This window comes from Myxine glutinosa, chromosome 2, assembly GCF_964187855.1.
Source record: "Myxine glutinosa chromosome 2, kmMyxGlut1.1, whole genome shotgun sequence".
In the NCBI taxonomy this organism is placed as follows: domain Eukaryota; kingdom Metazoa; phylum Chordata; class Myxini; order Myxiniformes; family Myxinidae; genus Myxine; species Myxine glutinosa.
Window position 1 is genome coordinate 43,215,424 of NC_136262.1, and position 21,498 is coordinate 43,236,921.

Here is a 21,498-nt window from a genome sequence, read left to right on the forward strand (position 1 = left end):
GGGTCTACAGGTATAAAGGATCTAAGGTGTCTCAGAGATGTAAAAGTTGAAAGGGTCCAAGCAGTCCAACGGTCTACAGGGCTCTATCAGGGTATATAAGGATTTGAAGGGGTCTAAGTGGTCTAAAGGGTGTAAAGGTCTTCAATCGTCTAAACAGTCTTAAAATGTCTAAAGGGTCTAAAGACTCAAGTGATTTAAGCAGTGTAAAGTGTGTAAGGGGGTCGAAAGGATCTTAAAATGTCCAAAGGGTCAAAAAGGAATAAAATTGTCTGAAAAGATGTAAAAGGTCTTAGAGGTTTTAAGGATATGTTTCAAAAGTGGTCATAGGTTGAAAGGGTCGCAGGGGTCTATCGGGTTTAAAGTTTCTAAACAGTCAAGTCTAAAAGGGATGAAAGAGTTGAATGGGACAAAAGGTGTAACGGATCTAAGAGCCAAAGGGTCTTACGTTTGCTAAGGTCTTCAAGAGTCAAAGGGTTGTAATTAATAGACGTAATTAATAGATGGCGGCATGGTCGAATAATACGTAATTAATAGACATACTCATGATTCAACTCAAACAGTACGTAATAAATAGACATACTCGTTTGGGTCATCGAAGGTTCAACTCGTCGAGGATTCACTGTCCACCCGTGCTTTTCGGTTTCCATACACAATGTATATGTATGCTTTGAACTTACGAAACTCCTTGTTTCGTGTGTTTACTGAACCCGTTTTTAATCCTCAAAGGACATCGTCTCCACCCGTGTTACCCACAGCAGTATAAACGGCAGATGTCGCTGGCGCTCTACGCTTCGGTTCCTGCTCAGGCTGTTGCACCTCCTGGATGTGCAGGCAAAAAGACACGACAATCAAAAAATGAAACCCACTGTAAGTCTTTGAGCGCCTTTTGGGTTCAGTTATAGATAACAACACATTCAGATGTGGCTGGAATATTTAAAATGCGCATTTTTGCGCAATTCCAAATTTCTTATCGAAATGATCTTATTTGACATCGATCTCTAGCAATACATCCACATCTAGATGTCTCTCTCTCCCACTCTACCCTCGTACCCCTCTGGTCTCGCATGACCTTTCTCGGCCCCTTTCGACGGCGATTCCTTGAGCTTCCCGGCACGAGCGTCACCGCACGTCGCGCACAGTCAAACATATAAATCAATTCCCACGGAAATCGTGAGGGCACATAATACAGCAGGTGCCATGGAATATTTCAGGAATATCTCCATATCCCGAGACACGCCCTGCTGCGACCACTGATTAATCTGCGTGCCGGGGATCGCCGGTCAAGTTGGCGGGGATGGGATCTTTTCATGAAGGATTGGGATCCCGATCAGAAGAAGCACGACCAGTTTTCAGGGATCAGCGAGGAAAGAGGAGGGTGCTTGGCTTGCTGGGGGGTTGTGGGTAGGGTTCTCTCTCTTTCTCCCGCTAGCCCACGCTATTGGCCGAGGGAGGTGGAGACTCGTCACGAGCCGTTGCAAAGATCGCGCGGCATAAGGGAATCGAAGGGAAGAGTAGGATTGCTGCCCGGGCGTCTCGGTAACCAAGTAACATCCGAGGATGTTGTAGCGCAGCGAGAAGCTCCAGAGAGTCTCGTTTTATCAGCAGCCCGTGCCGGCGCATCTTTCGCTCCACCTGCTACATACGAAGATACACGGCAGATCGTCGCGGTGGGAGAACTCGCTGGCCGTGTGTGGGCCGGCCAGGCATGCGGAGTTTGGCCACATGCTCGGCGAATCATCATCATCGTCACCATCATTGTCGTCATCATCGGGCGGGTTACGGGCTCCGTCGCCTCCTAGTCCGTTTCCCCATCCCGCAAAAGCGATGCGAGAATCCCGGGAGGCAAACGCCTGGACGCATCTGCAATAGGAGAGTAAGCAGGCGTCGAGGACACGCTGCAGTAACTGCCGCTGGTGGGGCAGCGATTGAGATCGCAAGTAGCTGTTTGTGCTCGCATTCCGCCACACTACGGGCAAATTCCTACGACCACAGTCCCGATGTTCCGCTGCCCGAGCGCCGTCACATCAAGTTTGATGCGGGGGACGGATCTCCCGTGACATCTGCCCAAGGTTTTACCGCTTCTCCCACTTTATGTCCTCGTGAGTCGGGAAGCGCTCGAAGGATGATCTCGCCGCTTCTTCGCAACTTTCTGCTGCTCGCCATCGTGGCGACGACGAGAGGTACAGGTGCATGGGGGGTCCGCGCGTGCGACGTGTGGCACACCTAGTGCGCTTTTCACCTTATAAATTCAGCTTACGTATGCACAGATCCACGGGTTCCTCCCGACAATAATGCTTTTTGTTCTACGCACTTTTATCCTTCATAAATGCTCAAGCAACTGGGAAATATATATATATATATATCAACAAACGTACTTGCTTTTGGGTATCCCGACCTCATGGCGTCGTCTCCGTTTCTGCGCAATAATCTTTCTCCGCACGTCCGCGCTGAACTGAAATGCGAAACAAATAGCTCATTATACTAAACAGGACATAGTTCGGGCCGCAGCAGGAGCCGCTACTATAAACAAAACGCAGGTTGTTGCTTACAGGTGTCGATACAAAGTCGCTTGAGGACTCGATAACAAAAAGAAGGCACAAAAAGAAGGATCATACCTGGACCTCAGGAATTGCGCAAAAGTCACAGAAATGAGGGACAGTCTAAAAATGCTGCGTTTATTCCAGGTGCAATTCCTTTGATCCATCTTTGTCTACTCTACAGAGGATTCTTGCTCAAAACTGTGAAACGATCTCGATTATCTAAACACTCGTTGCATTGTAAAAGGATGCCACAAGGTGAGAACATCTAATGGACTTGTCAACATGGTCATTTTCGTGCACCTGTTTTGCATCCACCTTGTTAAGGTGATGGAAACTTAGTTTGGTGTTGATGAGACCTGTGGCAACAAAACTGTCACAAATATCAGGTAGTCACCCGTAAGGTGTGTTTTTATGTAAACTATTTTCATGGAAAATCTCACGGCCAAAAACATGGGAAATCGTATCTATAGAACCGGTGACATTTCCAGCAAGAAAACAAAGTGAGTTTGTCATAGTTAATCAAATCACTGCTTGCTGAACATCACAAGGTAAATCCCCATGAGAAGTTCATCTCCAACCACACTTCCTCCTCTTCTCCTCCCCCGAGAATTTCTTCCACTATCAGTCTCTTTATCATTTCGCCAACTTGAGTTCTCCATGTAAAGCTCCTTTTCATTACTCTCCCAAAGCACAAGCGTTGATGTCTTCGCGGTCAAGACAAATGCCGTTGTCGATGCACACTTGAGATATACATCTTTCGTTGTCGATGCAGACTTGAGATGTACATCTTTGTTACTGTTTCTAGCCCTTCAGGTGTTCGTGAGTGAGTAGTATTGATGTTGGGATCAGGAAGTCAGCAGATCTGATTCCATAAAATATGGGAAGATCTATATTATGCATGGGAAGATTTATTAATCATTCACACGTTCAGCTACTAAAAGAAAAAGTACTTCCTTATAGTTTATGGTGTGCCGTTGGTGGCCTCCTTCACACGCGGGTTTCAGAAGGTGGAACCGAGCCCTCCCAGGTCTCAAATTATCCACCTTCGTGTGTGTTTGTGTGTGTATATATATGTATGAGTGTGTGCATGTATATGTATATATGTATTCATATACATATATATATATATACATATATATATATATTGTGTGTGTGTGTACGTGTGAAAGTTGCTGTTGTAGCTGCTATCTGGATGTGTCCACAAGTGGGTGAGTTTCAGGAGGTGGAATGAGACCAACCAGGTTTTCAAGGTGTGTGTATGTGTGTGTGTGTGTGTGTGTGTGTGTGTGTGTGTGTGTGTGTGTGTGTGTGTGTGTGTGCGTGAACGTGTGTATTTTTAGCACCGAATACCTAACACACAAATGTTTTTATGCCTAGAGCAGGTAGAGAAACACATATAAAGGAGAGTTGTTGATTTGAAATGCAACATTGGAGTGAATAATCTGAAAGTAATTTTGAACAATCCGGGCATGTATGATTATTTGAATCGGTTTCAAACACAATATGTTATTGTTCCCAATGAGAAGGCATCGATTATGTCACATTTGAACCACAATGTTAAACATTCTACATTCTAACACTTTCAGGAACACTTGAGCTTCCACAGTGGACCTTCTAAATCCTACAAAATATGTAATGATTATTTAATAGTCTTAATCGAGCATTATGTAAATCACTTAAATACGAGAAGACTCTTGGTTCTGGATAAACACCATAAATTACTATTCATTTACTGGATCCCTGAAGTGCATATTAATCATTGTATATGATGAGGCTCATCATCACAGGTAGAGAATGCTGTTTGAAACCATTGCCAGACAGTATTTACAGGCAATGAAATTCATTACAAATGCTTCCAAAACTACGATAAAAAGTGAGGTTTTATTCCGGTATTAAAATTATCCAGTATATAATTGATCACTCCAAACCTGCAATGGATAATTCTAAAAATGGGGTCCGCAACATGTGTTGAGCTACAGTTAGCAGATTAAAACAAGTATTCTTTAATGTCACAAAATGACACCAATGCATCCACAACATTATAATAACAGAGCTAAAGCTAAATGCCTATCAACTTATGATTTTTCTTCTTTGTACACGAGCCTGTACAAGAAGAGGGTGGTTAGAAGGAGGATGGATGAACTGAATGAGGAGATTGGTGTCCAGATGATTTTGACTGAGAAATTTGTGAAATTCTGACTGACATTTGGTGAGGATGGGGGATGAGAGAATGGCAAAGAGAGCAGGTTGAGGGAGCAAGGTCGGAGCAGAAGAGGTAGACCACGGTTGAGATTGGAGGATTTTGTGAAGAGTGATATCAGTAAGGTGGGGGTGGTTGGAGAGTGGAGAGAGTTGGCTGAGGACAGAGGGAAGTGGAGCAGGATCATGGTCAAGGCAGGGCAGGAGCACGGTACCATTGGACTTCACCCCTTATAAAGGGAAGAGGAGGAGAAGAACAAGAAGTGCACAAACAATCCACCAAATTAACTTGTGGCCGCATTAGATAGAGCAATAGACAAAGCATTTATTGGTGGTGATAAAGTGGGACATTAGTCAATCAAAATAGAGCATACCCATCTGTAAAAGGAACCTCCATTTTCTTGTATTTTTTTTTTTCAAATAATAAACTTAAAGAAAATATTACATTTATCTTTCCATTTGGCAGCAAGACATTCCAGCAGACAGTGTGGAGATCCATGGGTTCAGATCCGGCCCCTTTCCTTGAAAGTTTGTTCCTGCACGAGTACAAGTCCGATTGGGTCAGGAACATGTGCAAAAATTAACTAACAACTGTGGATGTGGTGCAAACATCTTTAGATTCATTGACTATTTACTGGCAATTGATAATAAGTTAATATCTGATCAGCTTTATGCTCACATTTCTTCAAAAGAGCGAGAATTTAAAAAGGAAAAGAAAGTTAAACTTCAATGTCGTTTTTTTGAATTTCCAATTGATATCAGTAGAAAGAAATTTCCCTCCAAATTATTTGATAAACGAGATGCTTTTATATTCCAATACAATATGGATACAATTGCCTTTCTTGGACAGGAACACTCCTAAACATCTCATCTGCGGTACGATTTCAGGTGGAATTAGAACGTCGCTCGGTAGAGAGCCCATATTTCCACCAGGCTGAACAGTTTATACTTTGTATCCCACTGATAGACTGGATCTGGACCTGAACCAAAATCTAATCGGCTTGTTCTTGTCAGCTAACCAACTCGTCCCCCAAGTTTTGTCATAACTCGTCCACAACTTTTTGAAATATCGTGCTATATATCGTTTTTGGATAATCTCTCAATGGTGGAGAATCACTTAAAAATATTTTAAAATCTCGTATCTGGACCCGGATTCGGATCTTAACCAAAGTCGAATCACTTATTTCATGTCACACACCCAACCTGTCCACCAACGTTCGTCCAAATACGTCCATAACTTTGTGAGATATATATAGCGTAATATATCGTTTTGCCCTTATCTCTCAATGGTGAAGAATCACTTTAAAAATCACAGCATCCGGAACCAGATTCGGATCTTCATCAAAATTTAATCGATGTGTCCTTGTCTTACACCCAACCTGTCCACCAAATTTCATCCACATCCGTCCACAACATTTTGAGATATCTTGTTCGCAGACAAACAAAAAATGAAAAATCACTCATAGAGCGACACTTGGCACAAGAGAACAAAGTAGAATGGCACTCGGTAGAGCATCCTTTTGACTTCACAAATAATTGGTGATTGAATTATGTGACCTGATATGCAAATCTTCTTCAAATTAAGTTAATCGGATGAAAATTGTCAATTTTAGAAATCTGGCCTTTGTTGACCTTTTGGCCTACGTTGAACTCAAAAATAGTTGGGGGTTCAGATCAGTGACCAGATATGTATATCGTCTTCAAATTAATTTTAAATAAATCGGATAAAAATTGAGGATTTTAGAAATTTGAAAAAGTGGTTGACCTTTGTCCTATGTTGACCATTTGGCCTATGTTGATCTCCAAAATAGTTGATGGTTGAATTCAGTTAGCCTATATGTAAATACTATTCAAATTTCAAGTCAATCGGTTGAAAATTGAGGATTTTAGAAATTTGAAAAAAATTGGTTGACCTTTGGCCTATGTTGACCTTTTGATCTCAAAAATATATAGGATTTTGTCGGACCATGAACTCTCCCATTTGGTGAAGTTTCGTGAATATCTGTTTAAAATTGTGTCCTATAGGCAAGTATAAGTGAGCGGACAGACAAACAAACATACAAATGAAAAATCACTCATAGAGTGACACTTGGCAAAAGAGAACAAAGCAGAATGGCACCAAGTAGAGCATCCTTTTGACCTCTTATATAATTGGTGGTTGAATTTGGTTAGCTGACATGAAAATCCAATTCAAATTTCAAGTCAATCGGATGAAAATTGAGGCTTTTAGAAATTTGAAAAAAGTGGTTGACCTTTCACCTATGTTTGACCTTTTGGCCTATGCTGATCTCAAAATAGTTGTTGGTTGAATTCAGTTAACTGATATGTAAATCCCATTCAAATTTCAAGTGAATCGAATGAAAATTGAGGATTTTAGAAATTTGAAATTGTTGTTGACCTTTGGCCTATGTTGATCTCAAAAATAGTTGGTGGTTGAATTCAGTTCGCCGATATGTAAATCCTTTTCAAATTTCAAGTCAATCGGATGAAAATTGAGGATTTTAGGAATTTGAAAAAGTGGTTGACCTTTGGCCTATGTTGACCTTTTGGCCTACGCTGATCTCAAAAATAGTTGGTGGTTGAATTCAGTAAGTCGATATGTAAATCCTATTCAAATTTCAAGTCAATCGGATGAAAATTGAGGCTTTTAGAAATTTGAAAAAAGTGGTTGACCTTTGGCCTATGTTGACCTTTTGGCCGAAGCTAATCTCAAAAATAGTTGGTGGTTGAATTCAGTTAGCCGATATGTATATCCTATTCAAATTTCAAGTCAATTGGATGAAAATTGAGGATTTTAGAGATTTGTAAAAAGGGGTTGACCTTTGGCCTATGTTTACCTTTTGGCCTATGTTGATCTCAAAAATAGTTGGTGGTTGAATTCAGTAAGCCAACATGTATATTCTATTCAAATTTCAAGTCAATCGGATGAAAATTGTGGATTTTAGAAATTTGAAAAAAAGTGGTTGACCTTTGGCCTATGTTGACCTTTCGGCCTATGCTGATCTCAAAAATAGTTGGTGATTGAATTCAGTGTGACGATATGTATATCCTATCCAAATTTCAAGTCAATCGGATGAAACTTGAGGATTTTAGACATTTTGAAAAAAGTGGTTGACCTTTGGCCTATGTTGACCTTTTGACCTTTTGACCCCAAAAATATACAGGATTTTGTGACACCACGAATTCTACCATTTGGTGAAGTTTCGTGAAGATCGGTTTCAAATTGTGACCTGTAGGCAAGTATAAGGGAGCAGACAGACAAACACACACACAAACCGGAGTGATCAACATACTTTCTTTGCCATTTATATTCTAGTGTTGTATTTTAAATTAATTTTCTGAAATTTGTAGAATTTGTTTTTCACTTGGAAGTTGTGGGTTACAATATGTAAATAAAAGTGGAAAAAGTCTGATTTAATGCATTTTAATTCCAGGTACAAGGCAAAAGGTGAAAAATTTAAAGGGGATGTAGACTTTCTACCGGCAGTCTCTGTAGAACGTTTGAATAGTGAGGTTGAATTGCTGGGTTAACAGACTGTCTGGACACAGCTGTGGTGGATCTACTAATGAAGACCCACAGCCACGTTTGAAGACCCACTATTGGATGTTTCTCGGCTGAAAGTGTCAAAACCTTTATGAAGACCAAAGCCCAGCTGATGGTCCAGGTAGTCAGAAAATTTATCAAATGCTTTCAAGTTAATAAGGTTCGTCTTCAGGTGAACAACTATTTTCAGGTTTGAACTTAAGGTGGAGTTAAAGCAAGTCTTGTAAAATTACTATCACCAGTGAATAACCCCATCCTTACAGACAGGACATTTCCTCCAGAATGGGTGTATTTTAGTAGGACTGGTAGGTCACAACACCCGCTCCCACTGCCAGCAGCGCCACACAATAAATATTTACCCACATGGAATTGCCATCCTCTCACACCCTGAAACCCCAGGACAAATATGTTTGTACCACCTATAACCTTCTCATAAACAACCCAAGTACAACCACAAGTTTTCAACTCAACCACCAGCTTTCCAGCTGTTCATGGGTGCATATAAGTCAACCACAAACAGGCACTTCTCTAAATCTATATGATTCAGATCCTTTAAGTGTTCATGGAATGCCTCAGGTGGATATATCCATTACTATTCAATGAATGACGAGATTTGGAGTGAACAGACATGTCTGAGTGTTTCTGTGTGTGTCTGTGTGTTTGTGTGTGTATGTGTGTTTGCATATTTTATGTCTGAGTGTTTCTGCGTGTGTATGTGTGTTTGCATATTTTGTGCCTGTGTGTTTGTGTGTATATGTGTTTGGATGTTTGTGTGTGTGCGTGTGTATTTGCATGTGTGCATGTATATTTGCATGTGTATTTGCATGTGTGTGTTTGTGCATGTGTATTTGCATGTGTGTGTGTGTGTGTGTGTGTGTGTGTGTGTGTGTGTGTGTGTTGTGCATGTGTATTTGCATGTGTGTGTGTGTGTGTGTGTGTGTGTGTGTGTGTGTGTTTGTGCATGTGTATTTGCATGTGTGTATGTGTATATTTGCATGTGTGTGTGTGTGTGTTTGTGTGTGTGTATTTCCATTTGTGTACATGTATATTGGCATGTGTGTGTGTGTTTGTGCGTGTGTATTTCCATTTGTGTACATGTATATTTGCATGTGTTTGTGTGTGTTTGTGTGTGTGTATTTGTATGTGTTTGTGTGTGTTTGTGTGTGTATTTGCATGTGTGTACGTATGTATTTGCATGTGTTTGTGTGTGTTTGTGCGTGTGTATTTCCATGTGTGTACGTGTGTATTTGCATGTGTTTGTGTATATTTGTGTTTGTGTATTTGCATGTGTTTGTGTGTGTTTGTGTGTGTGTGTATTTCCATGTGTGTACGTGTGTATTTGCATGTGTTTGTGTGTGTGTGTATTTCCATGTGTGTACGTGTGTATTTGCATGTGTTTGTGTGTGTGTATTTGAATGTGTGCACGTGTGTATTTGCATGCATGCGTGTGTGTGTGTGTGTGTGTGTGTGTTTGTGTGTGTATGCATTTGCATTTGGTGTGTGTGTATGTGCATGTGTGTGTATTTGCATGTGTGTGTATGTGTATGTATGTGTGTATGTGTGTGTGTGTGTGTGTGTGTGTGTGTGTGTGTGTGTGTGTGTGTATTTGCTGATATGCTTGTGTATGCACATCAGCATTTGTTTGTGTGTGTTTTTGCAAATTCATTCAGCTACATTTTTGTATATGTACATTATTATATGCATGTTTTTTTTTTACATGCATATGCATATATACATATGGGTGTGCTTGCACAGATATCTTCCTGAGATGTAATCGTATGTAAGGTTCCATTCAAGTGTAACTGTCTCTGAGAAGTAACACCTAGAGTCCTCGAGGCTGAAATCACAGTTCGACAGATCCACCATTGGTGCTCGTTTGTGTGGCGGAGTCTCACTGCATGCCGATTGAATCGGCACCGATGCGTGTTGCTTTCTAATTACATATTCGTGGTGGACATCATTGACGGATGCCTTGCCAATCCCGATGGACTTTTTTGCTTGGCCTCGTGTTCCATCACACATGCCCAGAGTCAGACCAATAACTTCTGGTTGTTTCGAAGATCCATTTTACAACAAACGAAGACACCAACATCGAGAACAGCTGCCCAGCAGTCTTGGATCAGGTTCCAGGTATTGACTGCCGAGCGGTCTTTGTTCAACAGGGTTTAAGGCTCGTGTACGTTTTACACAAGCTCATGCAGATATATCAATGGAAAACAGTGGATTTGACAAAACAAAGAGGCGAGGTGATGGTGAACACTCCGTTTGGGTCTCACTATTTTTGTATTGCTTTTATGCAATGGCAGAAGGCACCCCACCTCTCCTCTGTGATCTGCAGACACTGTACCCCTCCCACCTCAAAAGAGATGAACCTGGCCTTGTAGGACAACTCTACTAGTTCGTGGTACCTTCATTTTTGAATATCATGCATAAATCTTTAGTTTTGACAAGCACAATTAGTACCTCCTAGGAAATGCTTAATGTCATGTGTTTCTCCATACAGAGCTAATGCATTCAATCATTCCCTCACAAACTCTCACATTTACATCTCAGTTTCACTTGGATAGATAATAGATATAGCATGTTCAGATGTACATGGATGGCTTCAAATTATGCATCCACTCATAGGAATGCTGCAGAATTGTGTCCTTCCCCTTTTTGGTAGTGGTCATGATCCATGATGCAATAGCTTCATTTGTGTCGGAGGATTGTCCCGTATTCAGCATCTTTCGACAAAAAGGGTTGAATAGATATAAAGTGTTGATATCATGATTATGATAATCCGCTTGCTTGAGCTTAATTATTTTTCCACTTTCAATTATTTTTCCACATATTTTCCACTTTATTTTTCCACTTTTTCCACCGATGCTTATGGACTCCATCCTGACCATTGCACGGCCTGCGACACCTGCTCTTAAACGTTGTCCTTCCACTCCATTCCGCTCATAGACACAGTTCAATTGGAATTCTATGTCAAGCCCTGTACGAAACTTTCTGGGTTTGAATTATATTCTGTGAAATAAATTGCTTTGAGATTGGGGGCCTTTGAGCGTTGCATCCAAATGTGTGAAATAGGGGCTTTTGAACCGCTTGGATGTCAACAACACAAGTGGATGTTTCAAAAATACCCAGCGTGTATAATTCTACTTCCAAAGCTTGCATCGATCCACTCTTATAAAATTGTAGTTGCAACTGCGTAATAATTACAAGCACAATGATCCAGCTTGCTGATAATTGTGGCACGCTTCTAAATTTGGTGATCTTGGCTCATCATCTTGGGTGATGTATGCTCACTTTTTTTTTTGTGTGTACAAGATCGAGGCTCGTGTAAAAGCTAACATTAATCACATAAAAGCAAACTGACACATAAAACATATCATAAAGGGAGCAGGAGACAAGATGGGGAGAGAGAGGGAAGCACACAAGTACAACAGCAGAGAACACGGATGTCGGGAGATCTGTGGGAGGGAAAGGGCTTGGGAGGAGGAGGCAGGGGAAGGCGGGGAGAGGGGTGGGAGAGGTATAAAAGACATGGACACTGCTAGAACTTCCAGGAAAGAAGTCGGTATTTCAAAAAAGTGGATCTGGGGTGAATTAGTGGGGGTAGAAAATATCAAGGTTTTGGATGGGGGAAGATAAGAGATGGTGGTGAACAGCTGTTTTAAAGACCTGGAGGGAGGAGTGGGATTGAAGGGAGTGTGGGAGTTTGTTCCAGAGGCGGGAGAAAAGGGGAATGAAGGAGTGAAGGTGAGCAGAGAGTCTTGATTTTGGCAGTTTCACCATAAGAGGGTTGCTGGCAGATTTTGTGCGACCTGTAGGAATATTTGGCGGACAGAGCACAGACAGAGCTGGGGAGCTCGGCCGGATAGGAGTCGGCATAAGACAGAAAGACCACCAACCTGCCTGCGGTCTATTTTTGCTTCCATTATGCAGCCGGACTCGAGGAGGCCCAGTAAATGCTTCTGAAGAAGAAGAAGACGAAGGAGCATTTAATTGAGCTACGTGTGACCGTTTTTTCGCTTTTTCCCCGACTTTCCTCATTGCCATGCTGTATGTCGCAGGAAATTAGTGCAAGAACGAAGATGTCTAGTTCTGTTGCGGCATCCTTCGTGCTCAATAAAAGGTGGACTTTGTGCCTAGATCTCTAAAGATGCATTGTGGAAACTCCTGGGGAAGATAGGCAAATGCACAGTGGCAGAGGATTCAAGGAATTCCTTTGGCCCTGCTTTATGATGCTGCAAATTTACCAGCTCGTGTTTTTCCCCTTCATGTTGCACTCCTGTGGTCGCCCTGAGCGGAGTTCCCCTCTGTGCCGAGCTTTGGGTAATGCATGACCTGGCTTTGTGTTTCATTTCAGAAAATAAAAAGAAATTCGTACCGGTGCCATATGTTCGTCCTGTTTCTCTCAATTGCACCTTGTTAGCCCACCCTGGCCTCTGTATCTTGCCATTGTTTATGATACAGTGGGCCTTCAGCTTCGTGTATGGTGAAACTTAATGACTTGCAGGTTGTGCTGACATTTCTTGGGCTGGTTTGGCTTGCACAGGAAACAAGCATCTCTTGTTTGTTCGTATCACAAACTCAAAGCCATTCATTGTATCAATCGTGTTTTTGATGTTGGCCTTGTTTTCAATGTCGTAATTTCATTGTCATCATGTTGCATTTTTGTCTACCTGGTTATAAATTTTTTTTGCTGATGCATCATAACTCGGTTTTTGTAATGATGTTTGAAATTGTTTTTTTTTTACCTACGACACCGAAGGTAGATGGAGGTTATGTTTTTACCCCTGTCTGTTTGTTTGTGAACAGAATATCTCAAAAACGTTTTTAATGATTTTGGACGAAATTTGTTCGAGAGGTTGAGTATATGACAATGACATTATTGGATTTTGGTGAAGATCTGGATTCATTTCCGGATCTGAGCAGATAATTTGTAAAAAGTGATTCTTCACCATTGACTGAATGAATGATCGTTTTAAGGCCATTTTCCCCACTAGAGCAGACGTTAGCCTTGCGGGCCTCATGACAATCATGGTTCCATGTTTGAGGCAATGTTTTTTTTTTTTATGGCCGGATGCCCTTCCTGACGCCAACCCTTATTCGCCTCGTTGATGCGCAGGGATACCTATTCTATAATCGGGGTTACACACCATAATCAATCATCCCAGCAAGCTGGCACTTGATTTGCCGACATCGGAAGGATGACAGGCTGAGTCAACCCCCTTGGCGTTAATTCAGCGATTGATCGGGATTCGAACTCAGGATCCTAGGAATTCCAAGCCGGCACCCTAACCGCTAAGCCAACACCAGGCTCTTCTTCAACATTGGCTGACAGGGTTAAACGGGTAGATAGCATGGTATCTCAAAAAGTTATGGACAAATTTGGAAAAAAACTTGGTGGATAAGTTGTGTGTGTGACAAAGATTAATCGATTCGATTTTGTTGAAGATCTGAATACGGATTCGGATATGAGAATTTTTCAATTTTTTCAAGTGTTTCTTCACCTTTGAGTGGTGGGGCCAAAATGATATATCGCATGATATTTTAAAACGTTGTCGACAGATTTTGACAAAACTTGGTGGATGAGTTAGTTCGGTGACAAAAACAAGCCGATTCAATTTGGGTTCAGGTCTGACTCCAGATCCGGCCTATTAGTGGGATACAAAGCGTCAACTGCTTCGCCAGCGGAGGTACGCTCTCTACCGAGTGCCGTTCTACTTTTACCATTAAATACTAAGTTGTACATACTATCAAGTTTCCCTTGCCCACATGGGATTATTAACGGGGTCGTGATGATGGTGTCTTCTGTCATCAGTCCAGCAAGCCGGGAGCAACGATTCATATTTATTGCCACATCTGATGCAATTTAAATGCTCTAATGGTGGCAAGGTGCTCCATTTGAAACTGTTTGTTTGATACATGTAGTTTTTTGATGCCTCGGGTCCCTAATAAAAATCTGTATTGGTGTCAAAGCCAGTGACCAATTGCAAGTTAATAGTGGGTTGTGGAGGCAGTGTGTGAGCATTTGATAAGATGGTCTCGTGCAGAGGATATTGGACTCATCTTTGAAGTTGCAGGTTAAAATCTGGTGTAAGACCGTATTGTTAAATATATGGATTCTAACTGTCTGGAGGCTGAGCTAGTTGCAGGATTTATTTATATATTTATATTTCTCAAGCCCATCTGACTTAATAATAGACTTCAAAGCAGACGTGATCAAAGTTTCATGAAGCTTCAAAGTTTCAGAATCATTGAAATCCCCCCCCCCCCCCGCCTTCCCATGCCTCCTCCCCCCAAGTCCTCTCCCTCCCACAGATCTTCCGTTGTCCCTGTTCTCTGCTGTTGTGCTTGTGTGCTTCCCTCTCTCTCCCCATCTTGTCTCCGGCTCCCTTTTTTGTATGTTTTGTGTATCCGTTCGTTGTTGTTTTCTGTGTCTGTACGTTGTTGTTTTTTGTGATTAATGTTAGCTCTTACACGAGCCTCGATGTTGTATACAAAAAAAAAAAAAAAAAAAAAAAATCTCCCGCGATTAAGCTAACTGCGAGAGCCTTTCACTCACCCACCGCAGGCAGGTTGGTGGTCATTCTGTCTTCCACCGACTCCTCTCCGGCCTTGCTCCCCCAGCTCTCTCTGTGCTCTGTTCCCCAAGTATTCCTACAGGTCGCACAAGATCTGCCAGCAACCCTCTTCTTGTGAAACTGCCAAAATTAAGACTCTCTGCTCACCTTCACTCCTTCAATTCCCATTTTCTCCCGCCTCTGGAACAAACTCCCTCACTCTCTTCAATCCCTCTCCTCTCTCCAGGTCTTTAAAACAGCTGTTCACCACCATCTCTTATCTTCCCCCATCCAAAACCTTGATCTTTTCTACCCCCGTTAATTCACCCCAGATCCTCTTTTTTGAAATACCAACTTCTTTCCTGGAAGTCCTAGCAGTGTCCATGTTTTTTATACCTTCCCCCCCTCCCCTCCCCTTCCCATGCCTTCTCCCCCCAAGCCCTCTCCCTCCCACAGATCTTCCGATGTCCCTGTTCTCTGCTGTTGTACTTGTGTGCTTCCCCCTCTCTCCCCATCTTGTCTCCCGTTCCCTTTATTGTATGTTTTATGTGTCAGTTTTTTTTTGTGATTAATGTTAGCTCTTACACGAGCCTCGATCTTGTATACAAAACAACAAAAATAATATCTGTGTGCTACTTATGGTCTGTTTTACATGGGATCCTCTTCTCCATTCAGTGGTTGACTCTTACATGGTCCCATGAATGAGGTAACCATCGATTGATATCCAGTTATACAAATACATTGATAATCTTAGGCCATCGCTTTGCTTTTATTACAACGCGTTTAAAAATCCATCGACTTCCTAAACATCATAAATTATTGTCTATCTCGGTATTGAGAATTTCTGGTAAATATAATGCATTCATGAGTTTTATTGATCGAAGCCCACCTGCATTTGTCAGTCAATGACCCTCTACACGCGGATGGAATTTTTCACATTAACCTCGCGCTTTCACATTTTCTTTTTTTTTGTCATTCTGTTATCGAAAGTCGTGATTCAGATTGAAACGGCAATTGGGTACAATTTTTTTTATGAATTGAAACTTTTTATGTTGATTGAAAAGAATGAAAATATTTTGAAATAGGAATGCCAGAGGAAGCAAGATTCGAGCTTGGTTTGCAGGTAAATATTGGGCAAGGTTGTATTTGACGAGAAATGCATTGCATTTGGGAAAAGAGTGATGAAGACAAATTGTTTCAGTGACAACTCACCTTTCAGGAAGACAACATTCTATGATCACACTTCTCCATCCCAAACTCCAAACCCACCATCAATCCGAACCATTGGTATCTCAAGGCAGGAGGCACATGGATTCCCAAGAAATGTCACTCTCCGAACGGTAGCAGATTGGTTGGCTCTCTTATTTTACACAAGTTTTCATCTGGCCTTGATCCACCTGCCCTCTCATGCCTCTGCCCTAACCGAGTCACCCCATGTCCAATACGTTTTTCCTCTATAAAACCTCATCCGCTCAATCTTCCAGGCTCCACACGAGTTGCACACCTGCATTCGTTTGTTCCCTTATTCTCCCGATTGTGGAATCAAAATCCGTGTCCATTGTATTCTCCTTCTGTTTTATTCTTTCCATCACTTCCCATCACGTTTTTTTCAAGGCGCTTTCCATCACTACCTTCCTTTTGTGCCCAGCCATGCAAATCCATGATCTCTTCCCTGGACACACCTTGTTTTACTCCCATTCTGTTCATTTCTGTGCCATTGAAATACTCATTTTTGTGTTATTCCTTCTTTCCTCCATCCCCCCTCCCACTACCGTTTGGTAGTTTATGAACCTGTTGATTATGAGCGTATATCCTTGTATAAAAAGAAAGTGATATATTCTTCATAGCGCATCGCTGCTTCCAAAACAGTTTTTGGGCAAAGGTTTTTTTGAGGTGATTTGCCCTTTGGTGATTTGCCCTTTGGTGATTTGCCCTTTGGTGATTCGCCCTTTGGTGATTTGCCCTTTGGTGATTTGCCCTTTGGTGATTTGTCCTTTGGTGATTCGCCCTTTGGTGGTTTGCCCTTTGGTGATTCGCCCTTTGGTGATTCGCCCTTTGGTGATTTGCCCTTTGGTGATTTGCCCTTTGGTGATTTGCCCTTTGGTGATTCGCCCTTTGGTGGTTTGCCCTTTGGTGATTCGCCCTTTGGTGATTCACCCTTTGGTGGTTTGCCCTTTGGTGATTCGCCCTTTGGTGATTTGCCCTTTGGTGATTTGCCCTTAGGTGGTTTGCCCTTTGATGGTTTGCTAGATGGCCTGTCCTTTGGTGGTTTGCCCTTTGGCCATTTGCCCTTTGGTGGTTTGCCCTTTGGCCATTTGCCCTTTGGTGATTCGCCCTTTGGTGATTCGCCCTTTGGTGATTCGCCCTTTGGTGATTTGTCCTTTGGTGATTCACCCTTTGGTGGTTTGCCCTTTGGTGATTCGCCCTTTGGTGATTTGCCCTTTGGTGATTTGCCCTTAGGTGGTTTGCCCTTTGATGGTTTGCTAGATGGCCTGTCCTTTGGTGGTTTGCCCTTTGGCCATTTGCCCTTTGGTGGTTTGCCCTTTGGCCATTCGCCCTTTGGTGGTTTGCCCTTTGGTGATTCATCCTTTGGTGGTTTGCCCTTTGGTGATTCGCCCTTTTGTGGTTTGCCCTTTGGTGATTCGCCCTTTGGTGATTTGTCCTTTGGTGATTCGTCCTTTGGTGGTTTGCCCTTTTGTGATTCACCCTTTGGTGGTTTGCCCTTTGGTGATTCGCCCTTTGGTGGTTTGCCCTTTGGTGATTCGCCCTTTGGTGATTCGCCCTTTGGTGGTTTGCTAAATAGTTTGCGCTTTGGTGGTTTGCTAAATAGTTTGCCCTTTGGTGATTCGCACTTTGATGGTTTGCCCTTTGGTGGTTTGCTAAATAGTTTGCCCTTTGGTGGTGTGCCCTTTGGTGGTTTGCTAAATAGTTTGCCCTTTGGTGATTCGCACTTTGATGGTTTGCCCTTTGGTGGTTTGCTAAATAGTTCGCCCTTTGGTGATTCGCCCTTTGGTGGTTTGCTAAATAGTTTGCCCTTTGGTGGTTTGCCCTTTGGTGGTTTGCTAAATAGTTTGCCCTTTGGTGATTCGCACTTTGATGGTTTGCCCTTTGGTGGTTTGCTAAATAGTTTGCCCTTTGGTAATTTGCCCTTTCATGATTTGCTAGATGGTTTGCCCTTTCGTGGTTTGCTTGGTGGTTTGCCCTTTGGTGATTTTCCCTTTCGTGGTTTGCTTGGTGGTTTGCCCCTTTGGTGATTTGCCCTTTGGTGGTTTGCTCGGTGGTTTGCCCTTTGGTGGTTTGCGAGGTGATTTGCCCTTTCATGATTTGCCCTTTCGTGGTTTGTTAGATGGATTGCCCTTTGGTGATTTGCCCTTTGGTGGGTTGCTAGGTGGTTTCTCCTTTGGTGGTTTACTTGGTGGTTTGCCTTTGCTAGATGGTTTTCCCTTTGGTGGTTTTCTACGTGGTTTGCCCTTTTGTGGTTTGCCCTTTGGTAATTTGCCCTTTGATGGCTTGTCCTTTGGTGGTTTGCCCTTTGGTAATTTGCCCTTTGTTGGTTTGCCCTTTGGTGGCTTACTAGGTGCTTTTCCCTTTGGTGGTTTGCTTGGTGGTTTGCCCTTTGGTGGTTTGCTTGATAGTTTGCCCTTCGGTGGTTTGTTAGGTGGTTTACCCTTTGGTGATTTGCTAGGTGGTTGCCCTTTTGTGGTTTGCCCTTTGGTAATTTGCCCTTTGTTGGTTTGCCCTTTGGTGGCTTACTAGGTTGTTTTCCCTTTGGTGGTTTGCTAGATGGCTTTTCCTTTGGTGGTTTGTTATGTGGTTTTCCCTTTGGTGGTTTGCTGGATGGCTTGTCCTTTGGTGGTTTGTTAGGTGGTTTTCCCTTTGGTGGTTTTCCCTTTGGTGATTTGCCCTTTGGTGGTTTGCCCTTTGGTGATTTGCCCTTTGGTGATTTGCCCTTAGGTGGTTTGCCCTTTGGTGGTTTGCCCTTTGGTGCTTTGCCCTTTGGTGATTTGCCCTTTGGTGGTTTGCCCTTTGGTGGTTTGCCCTTTGGTGATTTGCCCTTTGGTGATTTGCCCTTAGGTGGTTTGCCCTTTGTGGTTTGCCCTTTGGTGCTTTGCCCTTTGGTGATTTGCCCTTTGGTGGTTTGCCCTTTGGTGGTTTGCCCTTTGGTGCTTTGCCCTTTGGTGATTTGCCCTTTGGTGGTTTGCCCTTTGGTGATTTGCCCTTTGGTGGTTTGCCCTTTGGTGGTTTGCCCTTTGGTGATTTGCCCTTAGGTGATTTGCCCTTAGGTGGTTTGCCCTTTGATGGTTTGCCCTCTGGTGGTTTGCCCTTAGGTGGTTTGCCCTTTGGTGGTTTGCTCTTTGGTGGTTTGCCCTTTGGTGATTTGCCATTAGGTGGTTTGCCCTTTGGTGGTTTGCCCTTTGGTGGTTTGCCCTTTGGTGATTTGCCCTGAGGTGGTTTGCCCTTTGCTGGTTTGCCCTTTGGGCATTTGCTCTTTGGTGGTTTTCCCAGTAGTGAGCCAGGGCAGGAATTTGGGATTTGTTCAATGTACTGGTGAAAATTCACAAAATGCACCATGGGATCCTTAACCTCCACCGGCTTAACAACCTTCACATAGATGGCATATACTTTATGTTGATGCATCGTCCTGCATGTGAAACACCAAGGTGACAGTCTATAGCTGGGTCGACATGCTAACCCAGGCAAGACAGCTCAAAGGTGACTGTGCATGGAGGTAGAAATGGAAGAGTCCATGAGGTCGTGGTGAGTTGCGAACTTCAAAGCCCAGAAGGAGAAGCATAAGACAACAGACCTGGGGAAATGGTTTCGCAGGCCCAACAAGAGGGGAATGAATAAATGTGAGACGTTTCTTTTAGACTTGGGGAGGATAACAAGGTAAAATATTCTGCCAGAACTCGTGTGACTTGGGGGTGCCAATTGGTTGGACCATGTGTGGAGAGATAGGCGTCATGTGTGGGTCAAGATAAATGTAAAAAACACTGTGTCAAGCCAGAAACTGATCCTGAAACTCAGCCTCCTGTTGTGAGATGCCAATGATGCTGAAGGTCCGAGAGTCCACAGCCTTAACGAGAGGCACGATGGAAGCACCAGCTCCATCCTATTGTGGCAAACCATAGTCAGTCCTTGGCACTTCATGTAAAATCTTTCTACACCATGGTAAACTGAATATGGCTGTGGAAGGACTTGGTCTTGTGGAGAAATCTGAGGGGTGTAGTTTTTGGATACAAGCTTAGAGATATGATATGTTCAGGAAAGATTACAGCTGATTGCGAGGAGCAGGACCTCCAAATACTGCAGTTCTGCCATAGTTTGGCCATATAAATAAATTCGGGGAAAAGCAAGCCAGACATAATAATGAGGGACAAAGTGAGAGTGTGTGCCTTCCTGCATTAAAAGAGACGTCCACCAAGAAGACCAATTCCTTATTTAACCTCGATTGGCATTTAGGGATCCTGCTAGAGTCTGCCTTGTGGAGGGTTGAGGAACAGTCCTGTACAAGGTGGAGTCATACAATGAATTTTCCATTTTATGAGGGATTATTGATGTTGGCCAAGCACAGGATTATCCCAAAATGCTAGGTTGAGGGGTGCCAGCCTCATATTGCACAGAAGAGAATACCAGCCAAAGCCAACTGTTGCTTGTAAGCACAGAGGAAATCTGATGGCCAGTTCAGGAGGAGACCCTGGATACCTTTAGTTGGCAGTCTAGAAAGCAAAGCATGGTGCACCAGAAAGTGTCAAAGGCTTCAGTGACAGTCAATGTGATAGCCTTAACCACTTGATTTGAATCTTGAGGACATCTATGTCCATGCATTGTTGTTATGTCCATCCATCTATTACTGTGGCTTGAGGGTGGAAAGAGGGAGTCAAAGTGATGATCAGATATTAGAGAGAAAAGAGGAGTCTTGAGGTCTGCAGTGATGATCATTTGCTTTGATGGTCAGTATAGTTGAGATGGTTAATCTTGGCAACCTTATTGTGAAATGAGGAACTAAAAAGTTTCCATGATGTAGGCAGGCAACACTCATTGAAATGCTTATGAAAGAGTAAAGAAGGAGTAAGCAGAGCAGTTGAACAAAGTTGAGGATACGCCGGTCAACAGGTCCAACAGCCGACATGTTGGAAAGAGTTCTCTCAGTGGGGTGGGGGAGTGGAGAGTTTCGGTTTTGTGCAGGAAGAGAGGGATTTAAGAGGACTGACAGTAGCTGTCTTCCAGGCAGACGTGAGGCAGCCAATGATTAAGGACAGGCTGGAGAGCACAGACAAACAAGAAGATCACTGGTACTGATGTCATCTCATCTGGGTCAATGATTGATGCTGGTTGAGGCTGAACAAAGTTTTCTCACTATGCTCGAGTCCAGTATACAGTGGGTACATCAGGGTAAGGTGGGGACAATTTGCATTTGGTTGGGTTTACGTATGATTTGCAAGCAATCACTGAGTTGAGGCATTGCACTTTTCATTTTTAGATGAGTCTGCAGTGAGACCATTTGAGGTGTGGTCGGGAATGGAGGGGAAACACAAATTAAACACAGACTAAATGGGGTGCCACTATGACATTGAGGAAGGAGATGAGGTCAGCATTAAGATTGGCAAGATGATGTTTTGTTGTTTGCCCAAGGATTAAAACGTACTCGTTCTGA

The 21,498-nt window shown here is 42.9% G+C and overlaps 1 protein-coding gene across 1 annotated transcript in view; it reads left to right on the forward strand.

The window, feature by feature from the left end:
- The first annotated feature begins 652 nt into the window (after positions 1-652).
- LOC137422386 (CUB and sushi domain-containing protein 3) overlaps positions 653-21,498 on the forward strand; it is a 1,172,941-nt gene continuing 1,152,095 nt past the window's right edge. Inside the window, 5 exon segments of the mRNA XM_078772588.1 lie at positions 653-692; positions 727-867; positions 1,003-1,138; positions 1,232-1,771; positions 1,870-2,180. Coding sequence (XP_078628714.1) covers positions 653-692; positions 727-867; positions 1,003-1,138; positions 1,232-1,771; positions 1,870-2,180 — 1,168 coding nt within the window.